This window comes from Hylobates moloch, unplaced genomic scaffold (genome assembly GCF_009828535.3).
Source record: "Hylobates moloch isolate HMO894 unplaced genomic scaffold, HMol_V3 SCAFFOLD_1, whole genome shotgun sequence".
Classification (NCBI taxonomy): domain Eukaryota; kingdom Metazoa; phylum Chordata; class Mammalia; order Primates; family Hylobatidae; genus Hylobates; species Hylobates moloch.
Window position 1 is genome coordinate 168,490,514 of NW_026652276.1, and position 22,663 is coordinate 168,513,176.

General features: G+C 40.4%; 1 protein-coding gene across 2 annotated transcripts in view; it reads right to left on the reverse strand.

Moving 5' to 3' along the window:
• AKAP9 (A-kinase anchoring protein 9) overlaps positions 1-16,112 on the reverse strand; it is a 169,940-nt gene extending 153,828 nt beyond the window's left edge. For both annotated transcript variants that reach the window (XM_032761106.2, XM_032761105.2), the window contains exon 1: positions 15,848-16,112. In XM_032761106.2, coding sequence (XP_032616997.1) covers positions 15,848-15,895 — 48 coding nt within the window. In that variant the 5' untranslated portion in view covers positions 15,896-16,112. The remainder of the gene's footprint in view (positions 1-15,847) is intronic.
• Between the last annotated feature and the right edge of the window lie 6,551 nt (positions 16,113-22,663).

The window sequence follows — 22,663 nt, forward strand, 5'->3', positions numbered from 1 at the left end:
GACCAACCTGGGCAACATAGTGAAACCTCATCTCTACAAAAAATATAAAAATTAGCCGGGCATGGTGGTGCAGGCCTGTGGTCCTAGCTACTTGGCAGGCTGAGGTGGAAGGGTCACTTGAGCCTGAGAGGTGGAGAATGGAGTGAGCCAAGATCATGCCACTGCATTCCAGCCTGGGTGACAGAGTGAGATCCTGTCTCAAATAATAATAATAATAATAATAATAATAATAATAATAATACATTCCAGCCTGGGTGACAGAATGAGACCCTGTCTCAAATAATAATAATAATAATGTTTTCAAAAAAAATCTTAATGAGCAAAAATGCTCTCAACATAAACTTGGGTAAAAAAGAACAAAGCTGCATATATAGAGTAAGATTTAAGTTAACGTTTTACTTATGCATAGAAAAAAAAAAGCAGCTCAGAATCAATATCATATATCTTATTCAAGGTAAATTTTATGTTAGATTGTTTGGCATTTGGGAGGCTAAATTAATTTAGGAGGCTAGAAATCCCATCTCTACTTTTTTTTTTTTTTTGAGACGGAGTCTCACTCTGTTGCCCAGGCTGGAGTGCAGTGGTGCAATTTCGGCCCACTGCAAGCTCCGCCCCCTGGGTCCATGCCATTCTCCTGCCTCAAGCCTCTCGAGCAGCCGGGACCACAGGCGCCCACCACCACACCCGGCTAACGTTTTGCATTTTTAGTAGAGACGGGGTTTCACCGTGCTAGCCAGGATGGTCTCGATCTCCTGACCTCATGATCCACCTGCCTCGGCCTCCCAAAGTGCCGGGACCACAGGCATGAGCCACTGCGCCCGGCCTCCATCTCTACTTTTAACAAAGATTTGCTTATTACTGAATTAAAGTTGATAGTGAAAATAGCATAGTGAAGACTCTTTTTTGTGTTTATTGATGAGGAAACATTACTAAAATTTTCTTATGGAAAATGAGGAAATACATAATAATTTTTTGAAAATAAAAAGTAAACTTAGAAATAAATTCAAGGCGGTTGGGTGCAGTGGCTCACACCTGCAATCCCAGGACTTTGGGAGGCTGAGGTGGGCAGATCATCTGAGGTCAGGAGTTCGAGACCAGCCTGGCCAACACAGTGAAACCCCGTTTCTACCAAAAATACAAAAATTAGCCGGGCATGCTGGCAGGTGCCTGCAATCCCAGCCACTCGGGAGGCTGAGGCAGGAGAATCACTTGAACCCGGGAGGCAGAGGTTGCAGAGAGCCGAGATCGCGCCACTCAGTGGCAGTATTTATAATAGCAAAAACTGGAAACAACCCAAATACTTACTGACCTCACAATGGATACTGATGTAAATTCCTATAATGGAATACTATGCAGATGTGAACATGCTCTACATGATACTGAACAAAAGGCAAATCACTGATGACTTCATATGATACCATTAAGTTCAAGCACAGGAAAACTAGTATGTTGTATGTGTATATATATGTGGTATAGAAAAGCAAGGAAATAAATTTAGAACTATAGGTACCTCAAGTGGTGAGGGGTTGGGATTAGATGAGGAAAGGTTTCAGATATATTCGTATGTGTATGCTTCTTCAGCAGCGTGATAGGTACAGAGGTGTTCTTTTTATCATCAGTCTTTATACATACATTTTACATATATTCTTTTTTAGAAGAAACATTTAAGTATTTTTAAAGTATGTAGAACTTCTTTCTGAGGGAACTGGTCAGTGGTCATAGTTTCTCCCATCCATGACACCCCTGCCTCTCCTCCCACCCTAAGTTTGATAAGGAAAGAAAGGTCAATCAGTTAGATTCTTCTCTTAGAATGAGGGAACAAGAAGGTAAGAAGCTATCCAGAAAGATAACACGAGGAGATTCATCTTATATAAAGGATTCTAAAATGAGCGCGTCATGTAATAATCATATCAATCTACAGATACTCCTGAAATCATCAAAAAATTAGCCGGGCGTGGTGGCGGGCGCCTGTAGTCCCAGCTACTCGGAGAGGCTGAGGCAGGAGAATGGCGTGAACCTGGGAGGCGGAGCTTGCAGTGAGCCGAGATAGCGCCACTGCACTCCAGCCTGGGCGACAGAGCAAGACTCCGTCTCAAAAAAAAAAAAAAATCATCTATAAAGTACAATTTACATAATCAACCTACGAAACATGTTACAGACTATAAAACACTTCTCTTTGTATTCAACACAGTCAATTTTCCTTCTGGCATTGAATCATCCCTATTCCTTCAGTTCCACACCAAGTAAAGTAGCTGGCTTAGAAGAGGTCGTGATACATAATCACAGTACTGTAGAATCAAGTGAAGTGGCTATGTTAGTGGGTCCTAAAGTTTATTGCTCACTGGGGATCTTTACAAAAAATAGTGAGGCCTGACACCCCAGATTTTCTGATTTTGGTATGGGATGTAATGTAGGCATCAAAAAAATTGTAAAGCTTCCCAGGTGTTTCCTATATACAGCAAAATTTGGGAGCCTCTAGGCTAGATGATTACTGTACGAGTAGATGTGTTTCTATGATTTATATAATTTTTATTTTCCCCTTCTTTCTTTTTAAAGTATATTTACCGGGGCTGGGCACAGTGGCTTGCGCCCATAACCCCAGCACTTCAGGAGGCTGAGGTGGGAGGATCACTTGAGTCCAGGACCAACCCATGCAACATAGTGAGACCCTGCCGCTATAAAAAATAATTGGGCATGGTGGTGTGTACCTGTAGTCCCAGTTACTTGGAGGCTGAGGTGGGAGGATTACTTGAACCCAGGAGGTTGAGGCTGCAGTGAGTAATGATCATGCCACTGCACCCCAGCCTAAGTGACAGAGTGAGACCCTGTCTCAAAATAAATAAATAAGGGTATATTTAGTAGGAAACAATTCCATTGGATAGAATAGATTTGGAGACTCATCCCATAATTTTGGTCATGTGCAAACTGATATGTAGACAAGGAAGCTGATCTACAAACAGAGGAATATAACACATTGTGAAAGTGAGAGAAAAAAATGATGGAGAGAATGGCACCAGTTTCCAATGGCTTTTCAGTTTCCACGAGGCCCAGCTATACACTGACCTTCCTCTGAAATCTCCACATCTTTACAATAACCCTCTCTTTTCTCTCCTTCACTTAACTAGTTTTGTTCTGTTTTGGAACAAAAGAGCCCTACTAGAATTAGACTGCTTACACTTGGCTATTTTAATCAAGTAAATATTTTATATTAAAAAAGAAACACATAATGGTTTTTACTTCATTTGTACAGCAATAACATATAACTGCCACCTGGTGGCAGCATACCTATGTTGAGATGTGTGTGTGTGTGTGTGTGTGTGTGTGTGTGTGTGTGCGCGCGCGCGCGCGCAGCGGGTAAAGAAGTAACATTAGAAGTTAACAATGACAAACACACATTCTTTAACAGTTTTCCACTACTGTTAGGATAACATCCACACCATTTTAAATGTCATATGTGGCTCCTCATTATCTGATCCCTAGTTCTCCAATCCCATTTTCTGCTATATAGCTTAATCCTCTATGCTCCAGAATGACAATTGATGATAATGACTGGCACTTCTTGAACACTTCTTATAGACTGACAGTGTTCTCAATGTTTTAGACTTATTAGTGAATCCTCACAACTACCCCAAGTACCAAGGCAGGTACTACTATTGTTCTCATTTTCCAGAGGAGGAACAGAGGAAAAGAGAGGTTACGTAAATTCCTGATGTCAAAAAACTAGGAAATGGCAGTCAGGATTTGAGCCTAGACGGTCTGGTCCAGTCCAGCCTCGTAACCACTAAAATTATCAATTCAAAATCTTTGAAAAATTCAATTTAGATGTCTAATAAGGAACTTCTAATAAAAAATGTACAAAACTGATTTCACAATCTTGCCTAGGTCAACAACCGAAACCTTGACCACATTTTTCTTAGTAGTAACAGAAACCTTCTCTTCATGCTCACTATCCTTTACCTTTCAGATCCAGCCAGTCACCAAGTTCTGCTGATTTTACCTTCTAAATATTTACTGATGTATCCCCTCTGTTCCTGCCTCACTGTCTGTCATTTGTCCTTTCAACAGCCTCGTAAATGGTTTTATCCTCCTGAACCTATCCTCTACACAGCTGTCAAATACATCTATCTAAAATGCAAATCTAGCTAACCACTATTCCCCAGCTTAAACACTCATCAATAAGCCAGGTGGGGTGGCTCATGTAGTCCTCAGTCAGGAGGCTGAGGCAGGAGGATTGCTTGAGCCTGGGAGTTCAAGTCTGCAATGATCTATGATCACGCCACTGCACTCCAGTCTGGGTGAAAGAGTGAGACTCTGCCTCTAAAAAATATATAAAACACAAAAATACCCCTCAATAATAGATCCCCACAATCTACAGGATATAATTCAATCTCCTTAACATAGATTCAAGGATTTTCAAGATGGAGCCCTAGCCTGTAGTCTCATTTCTTGCCACATCTTGCTAATAGCTTTATACTCCAATAATACCAAACAAGGTAGGTAATACAACACCTTCCCCAAAACAAGTCAAACGATTCCACATCTCTGTGCTTTTTCCATTTTGTCTCATTCTTCTGGAAGCTTCTACTCACCTTCCACTCCCTTCTCACCTGGGCAGTTCCTCCCCATTCTTTAAGGCTTAATTCAGTGTTTATCCATCCAGAAAGCCTTCCCTAACTGCCAAGATAGAATCAGATATCCCTCTTCTGTGTTTTTCATGGACTCAGAATTATATTACCCATTGTGTATTTATAATTATCTCTTTATGTGTCTGCCTACTAACTAAACAATGCTTATGCTCGGCAGAGTCCATGTCTTTCATATCCTATCATCTTAGCAAAGTGCCTAGCAAGTAGTAAGTGCTCAATCATATTTACTGAATGAGTAAATAAATAGCTCCCTGTAGTTCACTCTGAATACTTACTATATCGTGATTGACTTTCTACTCTACTCGAATGTGCAAATATCAGAGGCAAGCTTGTGACTATCTCTGAATTCCCACTGACTTGCATAAAGTAGAGGCTCAAGTAAATATTAAGTTATCTAGGATTTGATCTGAAAGACTGAAAAGAATGGAGTAGAGGATTAACAAAATGAAAAGGGTGTTTTAAGATGAACCCAGTGACAATATATAGGATGAACCAGAGATGAATAGAGGCAAGGGAACTAGATAGATGAGGGGATGTGGGCCTGATTTTATTGGACTGCAATATTAGAATAGAAAGAAAAAGGTTAAGTGGGAGACAAATTTTTTTATTTTTATTTTTATTTTTTGAGACGGAGTCTCACTCTGTTGCCCAGGCTGGAGTGCAGTGGTATGATCTTGGCTCACTGCAAGCGTGTGAGACAAATTTTTAATTTAAAAAGTAGGATGTGGTTATGAGTATATAGAATAAAGGAAAATAATCACAGAATAATTCAAAGGATCTTTCAATCAAGATGCTTTCTGAATATATTAATAGGTACGAACTAAACTACTGAGTCTAGAAAATATGATGATACATGAGACAGAAAAGAGAAAACTGGCTGGGCGTGGTGGCTCACACCTATAATCCCAGCACACTGGGAGGCCAAGGTGGGAGAACCGCTTAAGCCCAGGAGTTCAAGACCAGCCTGGGCAACATGGCAAAAACCTGTCTCTACAAAAAATTTAAAAATTAGCCAGGCATGGTGGTGAGCCCCCGTAGCCCCAGCAACTTGGGAGGCTGAAGTGAGAGGATCAATTGAATTCAGGAGGTCGAGGTTGCAATGAGCCGTGATCATGCCACCACACTCCAGCCGGGGCAACAGAATGAGATCCTGTCTTAAAAATTAAAGAAAAGAAAAAAAAGGAAAAAAAAAGAAGATAGAAAGAGAGTGAGATAGAGAAAGAAGAGAAAGCTTAGAACATTAAAAAAATTTAAGTACAAATCCTAGAAAAAAAGTAGACAGACTCTCCTGCCATACAATTAAAATCCTGAGGCCTATTAAAATTGCCTACCTTATTTCACCCTTTGAATTTATTAAAAAATTACATATTCTTCTCAACTAAAAAAAACCCTCAAATTATCTTTTCTTTTTCTCAAACTTTATTATAAAAATTACTAATGGTTGTTTAAAGTGGAAAAGTGAGAGTTCTCTTGTTGAGTCATTAGAAATGCTCAGATATGAATTTTCATTGTGAAAGGAATTTATACAAATTAAAATTAAATATTATTTTGGCAAATATAAAAAATTTCACACCAAAAGTATTTCCAGTATTTTTAAGTTGTATATGAATAGAAGAGTTTCTGTAACTTTCAGCCAAAACTCATTATTTCATATATAAACTCCTAGTAGATATTTCCTAATGCAGTTTTAACATATTTTCTAATACCTTGCCATTTAGAAGATCTACTAATTTATTTGGCTCTCAAGAAATGGAGTAGAGGATATAAATGGCATAAGAATTAACTGAGATCTCTGCCCCATGCCCACTGCAATCCCCACAAGGTCTCCTTCACACACAAAATTTGATCTATGATACACATGGAGAACTACTATTTTAGTTATAATTGATCCCTGTCACTATCTTCTCTGGGGAAACAATAAGGCAATACTAACTTGAATAAAAGTGAGACCCTAGCCCGGATGCGGTGGCTCACGCCTGTAATCCCAGCACTTTGGGAGGCCGAGGCGGGCGGATCACGAGGTCAGGAGACTGAGACCATACTGGCTAACACAGTGAAACCCCGTCTCTACTAAAAATACAAAAAAATTAGCCAGGCGTGGCAGCGTACACCTGTGGTCCCAGCTGCTGGGGAGGCTGAGGCAGGAGAATGGCATGAACCCGGGAGGCAGAGCTTGCAGTGAGCCGATATCGCGCCACCGCACTCCAGCCTGGGTGACAGAGCAAGACTCTGTCTCAAAAAAAAAAAGAAAAAAAGTGAGACCCTCGAGGAATAAATACAGCCTAATCACAGAGCCCACAATGAGCAATCCTAGTAAACAACAAGGAATTTTGTAGTGTGTTCAGTACTAATAGGAGAGAGAATCTAGATTTTATATCCTATTAGTTTTTCAGAGATCTATAAATCAGAGAACCTATGAAATCAATCTTTACAGATTAGGACTTTGTATAGTAAAGTTGATTATAGTTCTGAATCATCAAAACAATAATCTTGGGGGCTTTAAGAAATTATTTCTTAAAAGGGGGAAAAAGCCTGAGATTTTTACAGAGAAACTTTCAGACCACACAAAAATCTCAGATAATAGTAAACCACAATAAGAATCTTAACTCTGATGGTAACTGAAAACAAACACTACATTGTTAATGAACAAGGAGGAAAAAGGAATTTTACATACTACAAAAGAATCCATAAATTTAAACAAGGAACCTAAGCAAAACTACTCCTGAAATAATGTTAAATTTTTGAATACTCTGAATATTGAACACTTTTGAATACTGTTAAACCCATGCACGAATCAACCAAAACTTTATGCAGTGTACCTAGAAGGGCACTAAGTGTTGTAAGTTACATTTTGGTGATGACTAAGACAAAAAGTAAAAGGGGTGTCAATATGACAACAAAGACATCTCATACTGAAGTAGCTACAGACCCGCCATGTTCACATACTAAAATGACAGGTCTTTTCATTTTTGAACACTAAGTTACTTTTTTCTCACAGTGTAAATGGACTGGCAATGATCAAGCCAAAAATCCAACAGATGCCCCTTTAACCAACTGCATGCACTTGTAAAACAGCTGGTCATGGAATGGAATGACTCACTGGCCAACAAAGAAATCAAACTTCAGCATCATGCTCTTATCAACTCACCAAGAACCTATTACTCAAAGCAAGCAACAATTTAAATTTTGGCAAAGCCCAAAAAGCCTAAAAAAATATATATGGAAGATAATCCCACTGGGGATATGTATTTCTACCCATTCCTCTCTGGCGCTTGAGTGCACACGCTCTCTCTCTCTCTCCACTTATACAAAAAGGATATATATATGTTTTATATATACATAATTAATATGAGATAAAAGAAGTTGGTAACAACCCAATTAAAAAATGGGCAAGGGATATTAATAGACATTTCTCTAAAGAAGATCTACAAATGGGCTGGGCGCAGTGGCTCAGGTCTGTAATCCCAGCACTTTGGGAAGCTGAGGTGGGCAGATCACCTGAGGTGAGGAGTTCAAGACCAGCCTGGCCAACATGATGAAACCCCATCTCTGCTAAAAATACAAAAAAATTAATCGGGCGTGGTGGTGGGTGCCTGTAATCCCAGCTACTGGGGAGGCTGAGGCAGGAGAATCACTTGAACCCAGGAGGTGGAGGTTGCAGTGAGCTGAGGTTGCACCATTGCACTCAAGCCTGGGTGACAAGAGCAAAACTCTGTCTCAAAAAAAAAAAAAAAAAAAATCTACAAGTGGCCAAAAAGCTCATTAAAAGATGATACTCAACATCATTATTCATTAGGAAAGTACAAACCAAAACCACAATTAGAAATCACTTAATACCCACAAAGATGAGTATAAAAAAAACAAAAAACAAAACAAACAAAAAACCAGAAAACGCAAGTGTTAATGAGGTTATGGGAAAATTGGAATGTCCTATATGTTGCTGATGGGAAGGTAAAATGGTACAGTCACTATGAAACAGTTTGGCAGTTCCTCAAAAAGTTGAAATATAAGTACCATATGACCTTGCTCAGTTCTACTACTAGGTATATACCCAAGAGACATGAAAACAGGTACTCAAATACATCCATACAAATGTTCATAGCAGCATTATTCACAATAGCCAAAAGATAGAAACAACCCAAATGCCTATCAATGGACAAATTATGGTATATACATACAATGGAATATTATTCAGCCATAAAAAGGAATGAAGTACTGATATATGCAGCAAAATGGATGAACCTTGAAAACATACTAAGTGAAAGAAGCCAGACACAAAGGGTCACATATGATTCCATTTATATGAAATATCTAGAACTGGTAAATCCAGAGAGTGCGTTGGTGATTGTTAGTGGCTAGAGGGAAGAAGCAATGAAGAATATCTGCTTAATGAGCACAGGGTTATATTTTGAGATGAAAAAATGTTTGGGAAGTAGATAGAAGTGGTAGTTGCATAACACTGTGTTAAGCCACTGAACTGTTCACTTTAAGATGGTTAATTTTTCTTATGAGTTTCACCTCAATTAAAAAAATAATTCTAGCTTCTTTATATTTAGCACCTAGAGAACTCAAAAAGCTCCCAACCATTATTTCATTTATCCTTCAAAACACCTGTTGAGATACACATCATAAGATTATTCCAACAGACAATAAGGCACAGAATTTGTGATCATTTAAATAAATGTTTACGGCCAGGTGCGGTTGCTCACACCTGTAATCCCAGCACTTTGGGAGGCCAAGGTGGACGGATCACAAGGTCAGGAGTTTGAGACCAGCCTGGCCAATATGGTGAAACCCTGTCTCTACTAAAAATACAAAAACTAGCTGGGTGTGGTGGCAGGTGCCTGTAGTCCCAGCTACTGGGGAGGCTGAGGCAGAAGAACAGCTAGCACCTGGGAGGCAGAGGTTGCAGTGAGCCGAGATCGCGCCATTGCACTCCAGCCTGGGTGGCAGAGCAAGACTCCGTCTCGAGGAAAAAAAAAAATGCTTGCTAAGTAAAAGTTCATAGCTGCCGTGGTAGGCGTTCAAAAATGTTGGTTGAACAAATGAACAAATAAATGTCTCCAAAGTCCTAGTGCCATTTCTACCAGGCCAGATAGCATTATAAATTCTCTTTCTCCCTCTCTCCAGCACACACACACACACACACACACACACACACACACGACACCAAACCACTTTTATAAATAAGTTTCACCAGACACCAAACCACTTTTATAAATAAGTTTTGAAAAATTCCGTAGCTTTTCCAAATTAAAGTTTTTAAATGGATGTTAAACAATTACAAAGTGACTAATCTGAATTTTAGTGGAATCTTACTAAGAAATGAATATAATGTCCCTTATTAACAATTTACTATAACCTTTTCTAGCTATATTAGAGGAAATTCACTTACATTTCAATATTCAGTAGCCTATAATATATACTTTGTAGTAATAGTTTAGCTTTTACTAAGAACCTTTTTATTTATAAAATAAGAGATGTTTCTGTTTGAAAAAATTTTTGTTCCATTCTTGTCATATTTCAATCACTTGAATGTATCCTATCTTTTTCACTTCCTCTTTCCATGAGCTATCATTCAACTTTCAGTTTCACTGACAGGGCATCACATTCCTTCCTCCACATTCTCTCTCTAAACACCATGTTTTGCTTCATTCCGACAAAGCCTAAGCTGGGTGCAGTGGGTCACCCCTATAATCCCGGCACTTTGGGAGGTTAAGGCAGGAGGATCACTTGAGCCCAGGAGTTCAAGACCAGCCTGGGCAACATGGTGAAATCCCATCTCTACAAAAAAATTTTAACAATTAGCCAGGTGTGGTGGTGCACATCTGTAGTCCCAGGTGCTCAGGAGGTTGAGGCAGGAGGATCACTTGAGCTCAGGAGGTCGAGGCAGGCTGCCACTCCAGCCTGGACAACAGAGCAAGACCTCGTCTCAAAAAAAAAAAAAAAAAGCCTGAAGGTCATGAATTAGTTTTAAGTCACAGGCAGTGCACCATTGCTGCAATAAATGTTGATGAAGGTTTCAAACTGCTGAATCTACTCTGAATGCTAAGTAAGCTCTGCCACATGTAAGTATGAAAAACTAGAATGCTTAAAACAGGAAGGGAAAACACTTTCTTAGCTGTGGAACAACGTATCTGAAACATGCAAAGAACAGTTTTACAGCACAACTAGCTTTGGCTATCACAGTGGAAACAGTAACTGAAAAGTCCTGCTATCAATAATCAATATACAGCTTGCATGGAGCACCAATCTTTTTTTTTGTACATAATTGGAACTACTCTTCACACTGAAAATGCTTGTTAAACAAAAGTCATGTAATTACAAATTACTGAATATAACAGGCAATAGTTTTTTACAATTATTCAGCAAATAATGCCCATTATATAAAATACTTAATAACTTTAAAAAGTATACCTACTGCAAATTTACAAGAGTAATAATTTTATATTAAATATACAACTGTCCTCTATTTAATTCTGTTCACTTAAATTACAATACTTCCTTAAAGTGACATGAATAATTATACTTGGAAAAAAATGAAGTCATTTAAAGTGGAGTTAAAATAGTTTGGTTCAACACAAGGACAACCTATGTAGTGCCATCCCCGTCAAAACACTGTAGAGGGAGTTAGCCCAGCTCTGAAAATATTTACTTAATACATAATGCAGTAATGTCTTACATCTCCCAGGGTCATGCTTCTTGCAACATCAATACTGAGGAAATAGCTGAGGACCCAACAGTAAACCAAAACAACCAACAAGCAGCAGAAAAACTAAATTGCCCTAAAGCCCACTGGGGAGGCTCCACTGGCCTGTGTTTTTGTTTTGTTTTGTTTTTTGAGACAGAGTCTTGCTCTGTCACCCAGGCTGGAGTGCAGTGGCACAACGTCGGTTCACTGCAATCTCCACCTCCTAGGTTCAAGTGATTTTCCTGCCTCCACCTCCCCAGTAGCTGGGATTAGTACCTGCCACCAGGCCTGACTAATTTTTCAGTATTTTTTAGTAGAGACGGGGTTTTACCACGTTGGCCAGGCTGGTCTCAAACTCCTGACCTCAGATGATCCACCCACCTCAGCCTCCTAAAGTGCTCGGATTACAGGTGTGAGCCACTGCGCTCCACTGGTTTTGTTTTTTATACTTTTTTCTTTTTAGAGATGGGGTTTCACTACATTGCCCAGGCTGATCTAGAACCTCTGGGCTTAAGCGATCCTCCCACCTCAGCCTCCCAAAGTGTTGGGATTACAGGTGTGAGCCATCACACCCCACCTAAGGTCTTTGTTGTTGTTTTTTTTTTCTTTTTACATAGTATTCTATCAACCTCAGTTCTGGGTTCCTTAGTTGTAGCAAACCTAAAACAGCAAATTAGGAAAAGAGGCAGATGAGGAGTAAGAGCATGCCCATAGCAATAAGAACTAACAGCAAAGGAAAGAATAAGAACAACAAAAACAGGAGATCTATAAAATGTCTAACAATATAATCCCAACTATATAATACACTCTGCACTGAAATAACAATTACAATTCCAGGCCTATGCTAAAATAGGAAACCTAATTATTCTGTGCCTCATTTTCCTGTTCTGGATAATGGTCATACACTATAATACGTGTTTAATATACTGTATTTGATAAGCCTTTATATTTTTTTAAAAATGGCATTTGAGGCTGAGTGCAGCGGCTCATGCCTGTAATCCCAGCACTTTGGGAGGTCGAGGCGGGCATATCACTTGAGGGCAGGAGTTCGAGACCAGCCTGGCCAACATGGTGAAACCCCATCTCTACTAAAAATATAAAAATTAGCCAGGCGTGGTGGCATGGGCCTGTAATCCCAGCTACTTGGGAGGCTGAGGCAGGAGAATCACTTGAACCTGGGAGGTGGAGGCTGCAGTGAGCCAAGATCCTGCCACTGCACTCTAGCCTGGGAGACAGGCTGTCTCAAAAAAAAAAAAAAAAAAAAAGAAAAAAAAGGCATTTGAACATTCTTTTCTGGTCATAAAAGAGATATATTGTATCAAGAATTTGGAAAATACTAAAAGTATAAAGAAAATTAAAATTGCCTGTAAGCCACCACCCAGAGATAGCCACGATTTACATCTTGGTGCTTTTTTTCAGGTGTCTTCATATTTAAATATGTACATATACCTTTTCCTGGTAACTTTTTTCTTTTTAACCTGGCATTATTTGTGGGCATTTTCCGCACTCAAAAGCCTTTGTAGAATTATTTTACATACCATAATTTATTAACCCATTATTACAGATTTGGGGTAGTATAAAACATTTTATACAGTATACTATACATTATACTGCATACATGACAAACTATTTAAAAAGTGATCATTTATAAGGTTTAGATACAGAAAGGGAATTTTTCAATGGAACTGTTTACCAACAAATTACCCCCAAAAAGATTTGTAAGTTGTGGTTTGTGAAACTAGATTATCAAATACAATACTTCAGTCCAGGGAACAAATGAGACACTTGGATAATGAAGTCTCAGATAAACTTTGGAAAATGATCATTTAAAGTTGTTTCTGATGCCAGCAATATGGATTTCACATTAAGAGAATTCTAGATTATTGTTATTAAATTACAACCATACTAGCAAAGTAACACTTATTAATGACTCATTAATCATTGTGCTCATTCGTTAAGCAAATATGTATGAATAACTACTATTTGAAAGGCATTATATTATGATGCATTAATATCAATAGTAAGAGCTTTCTTAGTGATTCTATAAAATGAGATAGTAGCATTTAAAACACTTTAACAATATGTGGAAAAATATCCCCCAAATCCTACTGCAGCTCATCTCTCTTTGTACTTATCACCCAGAGTCTGTCTCTCCCACTAAACAGTGAGCAACTTGAGAGAAGACACTGTCACCACCTCTAGGTATAAAATAGGGGTTCAATATAGGTTTGCTGAATGACATTATAATCCAGAGTTTTTCAGTTCTAATCTGAAAGCACACGTTTATACAAATGAAATAATGTATATACTATTTTTGATAATGCCCTTTTCACACTATTTTTCATATTCCTATCAGTTTTCATAATCGTAATGGCTTTAAAATATTCCATTATATTTATATAACTTAGAAAACGATTCTCTTCATGTTGTCTTTAAAAGTTATTTTCAGGGTTTTTGTTTGTTTGTTTTTTGAAACAGGATCTCATTCTGTTGCCCAGGGTGGAGTGCAGTGACATGATGATAGCTCACTGCAGCCTCGAACTCCTGGGCTCAAGTGATCCTCCCACCTCAGACTCCCGAGTAGCTAGGACTACATACAGGCACACACCACCACGCTCTGCTATTTTTTTTTAAATTTTTTGTATAATCTCACTATGTTGCCCAGGTTGGTCTTGAACTCCTGGTGTCAAGCGATCCTCTCACCCCAGGCTCCCAATGTCAGCATTTTTATATTGTATAGCTAATGTTGCAGCAAACATACCTTGCCTTACCAGTCTCATATATTTATATCTTACTGGAAAAAGGGCTAAATTCTAAAAGAAGATACTCTTTTACAACAAAAATTCACCTTAAACAGGTTTTTACCCCATACGTAGAATTTTGAAAGACAAAGAAACACACAAAGAAACTAGAATTGTATTTTGCCAAATCAACTACAACTGCAAGCAATTTAAATTAAATCCTCTATTATGAAATGTGTATGTCCAAAGTAAACCATGTTTTGTAGGACTGCTTCACATATATTTAGGAAAGATATTTCTGGGGGCAGGCAATAAAAATAGTGAGGTAACAGACAAATAAGACATCTAATCAGATCTTCAATGCTTCTGGAGGGGCACACACTTCACCTCCACTACTTCCTTAGATGTATAGAGCTTGCTCAGCCCCTCATATTGCACAAGTGTAAGCTTTGGGCTTCTAAAGATACCCTGATTGCCCTTTCCCACCATTTATAGATTCGAAAGTAAAAATTTACCTGGCTATATACAAGCATTTAAACCTTGATCTTAAATAGAGGGAGCTTATAGGAAAGTCAACTATATTTTAGAAATATGAAGCTAGTTTTTACATACATATTCATTTAACAAACTTGTATTGAGCTTCTATCACTGCATCTCTGCGGTATGGCCCTTCATTGATAATAAATCACTAACCTGGTTTCCTTTGTTTATGTGCGGAGAAGAGAAAGGAAGAGAGGAAAAACGGTTACCTGTAATACAATTTTTTGTCCAAGTATGATTGCTAACAATTTTCTCTAAAAAGAATATAATCTATAAAAGAAGATTTCATTGACGGGAGGAAGGGGGCTTTTGAGCCCAGACAAAATATATGCTCAAATATGTAATTTTTAAAAGAAATATGCTACGCAGCTTATATTCTGTATATGTTAAATTTCTCATGAAGCCCAATGAACGATGCCTGTGTATAATTGTGTATTGTATTGTTTGCTTTACAGGCTTTTCCATACACGTACACACACATACACACACGCACAATCAGAATTCGCCAGAGAGATATATAACAACTAAATTATTTAAAGCAGGAATTCTATAGGTGTTGGCATATGGAACCTTTCGGTCCCCAGAAGTTCCACTCACAGACTGCATTAACATTCCATACGACACAAAAGCGCATGCCATGACAAAGACCTTCAAGTACAAACATACAAAGACACGCTTCTAAAAACGCCCCTAAAGCCAAGTTCACAGCTGGCACTTGTGGCACACACAAGCCACTGCTGAGACAGCTGTCACAGGCCAATCACACACACCCAAGAGTGCCAGCGTGCCACCTAAGGCAGACAAGCTGATGATCAGCGCACAAATCCCCAACCCAATAAAGAAAAGCTCTAAATCCCCACCCTGGAAAGCACAATGCCTGCACCACCCAGAAAACTCCTTAAAAAAATGAAAGGTCGGAGGTTTAGAAGCAACTAAACACCAGTTTACAGCAATACAGTAAAAGGGGAGTTTTATTTGGACATTCACGAGAAAGGAGCCACAATATTCAATCCTCACGGAAGTATTATCAGCTAGCACAAGGTTTTGTCCCCCATTTGGAAAAAGGGGAAAGGAGGAGGGCGAGGAGAGATGCAGACCCTGAGACCCTGCAGCACCTCCCTCTCGGGCAGTGCACTGGGGCTGCGGCGAACTCCGCTTCCCAGGCCCCCTCCCACCCCGTGCTAGCCACCGCCTCCCACCGCAGGCCCGGTTGCCTCGGGCTCTCCTACCTTGGCTTTGCCGGCCTCCAGCTTCTTCTGTCTCTCCTCGTCCTCCATGGCCTCTGCAAGGAAGGCAGGGGAAAATGGGGGTTGAGGGGTGGTCGGGGATAGAAAGGAAAGCTCGGTTTGGAGGGAGGTGGGACGGCAAGCTCCGCGGCCCACAGAGCCGAGCCAGGCCGGCGCTCCCCCGCCCGAAGTGGAAGCAGTCTCCGCGCTCACTGGCGGATCGTCCTCAGCCGCACGGGAAGCGCCGTCACCGCCGCCGCCGCCGCCATCTTCGTCTCCACGTAAACACACGGCGAGGCGGGAGGGGCTGGAACGTCTGTCCGCGCAGCCGCCTCGCGGGCAGGTGCGCCTGGGGTCCCGCCCCGGCCCAGCCCTCAGGGGTCAGCCCTTGCCAGGCCTGGGACCTGCCTCCGACCGGCGAGGATCCCGCCGTAGGGAGCGCCCTTCCCGCACATCAACGGCTCCCAGGTGGTGGCCGAGCTGAGGGGTAGGAGAGACTGAGTGTGCCAGAGGCTCCTGGCCGGACCCCCCCGCCTCCGTCCGAGGAATCCAGTGCTATTAAAACATGAGTTTGTTTGTTTTTTTTTTTCCTTCAGGTTACAAAACTAACACATCTAATGGTGAAATTGGCGAACACCTAAAAGCTCCAACGGAAAAGTTCCGGGGGTGGGGGGTGGTCGGGGGGCGGACGCCAGGTTTTTTCTACCTACATTAACTGCTTGACTAAAGGAATTATGAAAGCAGCTAATTGCTCTTATTACTTCCTTAGCCTGAAAAGTCCCATCCTCTTTCCTCCACTGGTTCCCACTCAATCTCCGGTTCATCCTTCTAGTCCCATCGCACACGCCGCCTCCAAATGGCTTTTCTGACCTCCTGTTCCCTCCACGGCAACCGTGACACATCCAGTCAAAACTTAGTCCCCTCCCCCCACTCCTTCGGGCTTCCCTTTAACAGTAGTGTTCTGAAAGGAGCCTGAGCTTTAGAACCTCGGTTAGGGACAATGCTAGACTACACTAACTTTCTAGCTTTAATGACAAGTTACCTATCTATCCTCCCTGAGCCTACCTGGAATTTTTGGAAGGGTTGTTAATATATGTGACTGCCCTGACATATCAGAACGTCCTGAATAATGTCAGCTTTATTTCTCCTTGGACTTCCTTTAAGTACCCTGCACCATATTTTAATAATTTGTGTGCGTCTTAGTTCAGCTCATACCCCCAGCTCCTTGATGACAGAGACTCATCATGAGTCTTGCTCATCTTGGCTTTACTAAAATGACCAGCACAGAGCTCTGCACTCGATAAACGCTTTTCGGATTGAATTGAGCAGTGTTTGTAAATTTAGCATTACTATCTTTCCTTGTTTCCCCTACATGTGCTCCCTCAATCCTTTGTGTTCTTCTCCCTACCCTCCAATGCTCACATCCATTCCTGGAGTTAACTACACATTTTAATGTCTCTGGTTGATTACTCAGGTTTATCATGTTTCTCCGTTGCTTTGAGGTAGGTTGGACTGAAAAACTAGCAGTTGTGAACAAAAAATAGGCTGAAATGAGTTCAAGCGTAGAAGTGTTGTTAAGTGAAAAATTGAGGTTAAAAAACAAAAAAGGAGAGACTAAAGACCTTAAGTCTACCACAAACTGAAGATGAGTTTTAAATAGCCCTCATTTAGAAATCTTAGCTTTAAAAAAGATTTTTTTCTTAAGCTCCATAATGCATACATTCTGCCAACGTCTAACAGCCAAGTGCATATTGTCCTGTTATCTCAACCTGAATTAGGAACCAGGTAAAATTAGACATTTTATCATAGGGATAAAAGAATTGAGGCAATAAGTGATTTACTTAGTTACCCATCAAATTAAGAGTAAGGACTAGAACTAAGTGTTCTAATAGTGCAGTGATTTAAATACTGCCTGGATTGAGGGATTATGTGTGTAGATGCTGATTGCCTAGGAGGGGGAAGCCCCAGGGTATCTGAAGCTATTCCTGTTTGTTAAAGGATACTGCTTTCTCGGTGACTAAATAAGTCAGCTGTTTGTATGTGCTGAGAATGTTCAAGAATATCTTCCAAAGCAACAAGATTATTTCAATGTTTCCTTCACTGATAGCAGCCAATCATATACATGTCTATTTTACATAATGGGTGCTCGATCAATGTTGAAAGTTAGATTTGTGTTAACTTCTATTAGAAGGGCAAGCATTGGGCACTAGTGCTCTGACTCTTCCTTATGGCACCTATTCTGTCATATCTCGTCATACCAATCATTAATTCATGTCATGTCATTCACTTATTCAAGTGTTTCTTTCGGAAGATATTTCAGCAAAGACTTGAAAGAGATGAGGAGGCTGGGTGGGGTGGTGCACGCCTGTAATCCCAGCACTTTGGGAGGCTGAGGGGGGGCGGATCGCTTAAGCTCAGGAGTTTGAAACCAGCCTGGGCAACATGACAAAACCCTGTCTTTACAAAAAAAAATAATAATAATACTGGGTGTGGTGGCGGGAGCCTGTAGTCCTAGCTACTCCAGAGCCTGAGGCGGGAGGATCACTTGAGCCCGGGAGGCCAAAGCAGTGAGCCCAGATTGTGCCACTGCACTCTAGAGTAAGGACCTAGACAACAGGTGACACTGTCCCAAAAAACAAGGGGGTGGTGGGTGGGGGGTAGAGAGCCATGGAGATAGTTGAGGGTGCAGCAAATCCAAAGAAAGGCCAGATCCTGTAGAGTTTTCTTTCTTTCTTTCTTTCTTTCTTTCTTTCTTTCTTTCTTTCTTTCTTTCTTTCTTTCTTTCTTTCTTTCTTTTTCTTTTTCTTTTTCCTTCCTTCCTTTCTTTCTTTCTCTTTCTTCCTTTCCTTCTTTCCTTCCTTCCTTCTTCCTTCCTTCCTTCTTTCTTTCTTTTCTTTCTTTCTTTTTTAAACGGAGCCTCACTGTGTCACCCAGGCTGAATGCAGTGGCCCGATCTTGGCTCACTGCAACCTCCTGGGCTCAAGCAATCCTCCCACCTCAGCCTCCTGAGTAGGTGGGGCCACAGGCGCACTCCACCACGACCAGCTTATTTTTGTATTTTTGGTAGAGACAGGGTTTCACCATGTTGCTCAGGCTGGTCTGAAACTCCTGAGTTCAAGCAATCCGCCTGCCTCAGCCTCTCAAAGTGCTGGAGTTACAGGTGAGCCACCATGCCCAGCCTCAGATCCTGTAGAGTTCTAAGGGTCATTGTAAGGACTTCAGCTTTTACTCTGGGTAAGATTAGGAGCCATTGGAGAATTTTGAGCAGATAAATGACATGATTTGGCTTATGTTGTTCATGGACATTTGGCTGCTATGAGGAGAAAAGGGGATCAGTTTGGATGTTATTTCAGTAATCCCAGATAATGGGAATTTGGGCCATAGTACTGTAGTGGAGGAAATGATACGGAATCAGATTCTGGATATCTTTTGAACATAGAACCAATAGTATCATAGGAGTTGTAGATTGGATGTGAGGTTTGAGACAAAAAGAAAAGTCAAGGTTGACTCCAACATTTTTGGCTTGAGCAACTAAAGTGATGAAGTTGCCAGTAACCAAAATGGAGAAGAGAAAATCTGGGGACCAAATGTTCAGTTTTGGACATGGTAATTTAGACATACACATTAGGCATCCAAGAACTGATGTCACCCTTAGACATCAGTTAGTCTGGACTTCAGGAGACAGGTCCAAGCTAGAAATAAAAATGTGAGAGTAGTCAGTATTCAGGATGTAGATGGTATTTTAAGTTAAGGAATTGGATGAGATAATCTAGGGCGATGCTATTCAATACAACAGCTATTAGCTAGTCTGAATTGAGATGTGCTGTAAGTGTAACACTTTGGATTTGGAAGACTTAATATTAAAGTAAAATAACAAAATGTTGCACTATTTTTGTATTATTAAATGATTATATTTGGGACCTATTGGGTTTAAGAAGATATATATTAATTTCACCAGTTTCTTTTTTTAAATGAAGTTACTACAAAGTTTCAAATTACATATATGGCTTGCATTTGTGGCTCGCATTATTTTTCTATTGGACTATGCTGCTTTAAGGAGCAAGTTTAGATAGAAAGGTGTTACAATGACTGAGTTTCGGAATACTTCAACTCTAAGAGGGAGGCAAGGTGAGCAGAATCTGCAAATGAGACTGAGAACAGTGGCTAGCTATGTGAAAGGAATCAGTACCCAAGCGAAGAAAGTGAAGGAGGAAGGAGTGATGAACCAGGACAACTGCTGCTAATAGGTCACGTAAAATGAGGAATGAGAAATAAACATTGGATATAGCAAGGTAAAGGTCACTGGAGGCTTCCATAGAAGGCACTATAAATCAATCATTAATTATTTCCAAATGAGTGCAAGCACTGCTTCAGTATCCTTCTCAATAAAGAGCCTCTGGCAGTCATGTCCAATGGACCAGAATTGAAAAGGGAAATAAAATCTAATTGGTCTCTTCTATTGGGGTTACATTCGCCCTGGTCCTGTGGTCCTGTGATCTCGCCCTGCCTCCATTTGCCTTGTGATATTCTATTACCTTGTAAAGCACGTGATCTCTGTGACCCACACCCTATTTGTGCACTCCCTCCCCTTTTGAAAATCCCGAATAAAAACTTGCTGGTTTTACGACTCAGGGGGCATCACGAAACCTACTGATATGTGATGTCTCCCCCGGACGCCCAGCTTTAAAATTTCTCTCTTTTATACTCCGTCCCTTTATTTCTCAACCCGGCCGACACTTAGGGAAAATAGAAAAGAACCTATGTGACTGTTGGGGGCACGTTCCCTGATAGTGCCATTGCTTAAAATTCCACTGATAGGCTATCTACTTGTATTTCTAGCTTGGACCTTTCCCTTGAACTCCAAATTTGTTTATCTGATTATTTATGAACTTAGTTACCAACTCTACTTGAATGAGTAACACACATTTAAATATGTTTAAAACCAACCTTTGGTTTTCCCTCCAAAATCTGCTCTTCCAGTCGTCCTTCCTATCACAGTAAATGGTAGTCCTACTTTAGGAGTTTCTCAGGTCGATAATCTTGGAGTCATCCTTGTCTCTTCAATTTCTCTTATAACCCATAGTCAGTCTAATAGTAAATTGCGTTCATATAGATCCATAACCCTGTTACTTGTTCTCACTTCTGCAAATGCTACCCTGGTCCAAGCCACCATCATCTCTCACCTTGAATTTTGCCAAGATCCTAACTGATATCTTTGTTTCTATCCTTGCTTCCTTGTAATATATTCTTCATACAGTAACCAGACTAATCCTTGTAAAATGTAAGTCACATCATGTCATTCCTCCACTCAAAACCCTTTAATGGGCCAGGTGCGGTGGCTTACACCTGTAATCCCAGCACTTTAGGAGGTTGATATGGGTGGAGCATTTGAGGTCAGGAGTTCAAGACTAGCCTGGCCAACATGGCGAAACCCTGTCTCTACTAAAAATACAAAAATTAGCTGGGTGTGGTGGCGGGCACCAGCTACTCAGGAGGCTGAGGCAGGAGAATTGCTTCAAGCCAGGAAGCAGAAGCAGAGGTCGCAGTGAGCCAAGATCATGCTGCTGCAGTCCAGCCTGGGTGACAGAGTGAGCAAGACTTCGTCTCAAAAACAAAACAAAAAACAAAAGAAAACAAAACATCTTTTAATGGCATTCCATATCATTCAGAGTAAAACCTAAAATCCTTATAAGGCCTTCTGGATTTGGTCTCTGACCTCATCTGTAGCTGAGACTACAGGCACATGCCATCACACCTGACTAATATTTTGTATTTTTAGTCTTACTAAAAATGTTTAGTCTTACTGTATCCTCTAGTCCTACTCTGACCCAGTCACACTGACTTTCTTACTTTTTCTCCAAAAAGCCAAGCATATGATCTACTTCAGGTTCTTTGCACTTGGCTATTCCTACTGCCTGGAATGTTCTTTCTCCATATAGCCAAATGGCTCATTTCCTTATCCCTTCTGGCCTCTGTGTAATTATCATCTTATCAGAGAACGCCTTTCCTACACACCCTATAAACATGTTCTCTCCTGTTCCTTGCCCAGTGTTATTTATTTGTTTATTTATTTATTTAGAGATGGAGTCTCACTATGTTGCCCAGGTTGGCCTTGAACTCCCAGGCTCAAGTGATCCCCCCTCCTCAACTTCCAGAGTAGCTGGGATTCCAAGTGCACCCAGCTCCAGCTCTATTATTATTATCATTATTATTTTGTGTGGCACTTGCCACAAAAAACTTACCTGACATCTGTTAAAGCTAACTAAATATAGCCTGAGAAGGGCTCCGTACTTCTATATTTGAGTGCTTGTGGACAAACTGCAACCTAGCTTAATAGGTAGACAAGGTTAAAAACCTAATTTAGGAGTGTGTGCTTTTAACAATAGCTGAGTCTTCGCTAATCCCAGCAGCTGTACTTCAACCATTCATACACTGCTAAGTGTTCACACTGTGTTCAAATAAGGCAAATGGCAACTTGTAACCAATCCAGCCATTCTGTACCTCACTTCTGATTTCTGTACATTATTTCCCTTTTTTGTGTTTATAAATTTTCTTTCACCATGTGGCTGCACTGGAGTCTCTGTGAATCTGCTGTAATTCTGGGGGCTGCCCAATTCGTGAATCATTCATTGCTCAATTAAACTCCTTTAAATTTAATTCGGCTGAAGTTTTTCTTTTATCACATCATTTGTTTATTTTATGTTTCTCTGTCAACTCATACCAGAAGTTCCACCGAAACAGTGACTTTTTTTATTTTGTTCATTGCTGTATCCCAGTTTGGCACATGGTCTGTGCTCAGTAAATATTTACTGAAAGAAT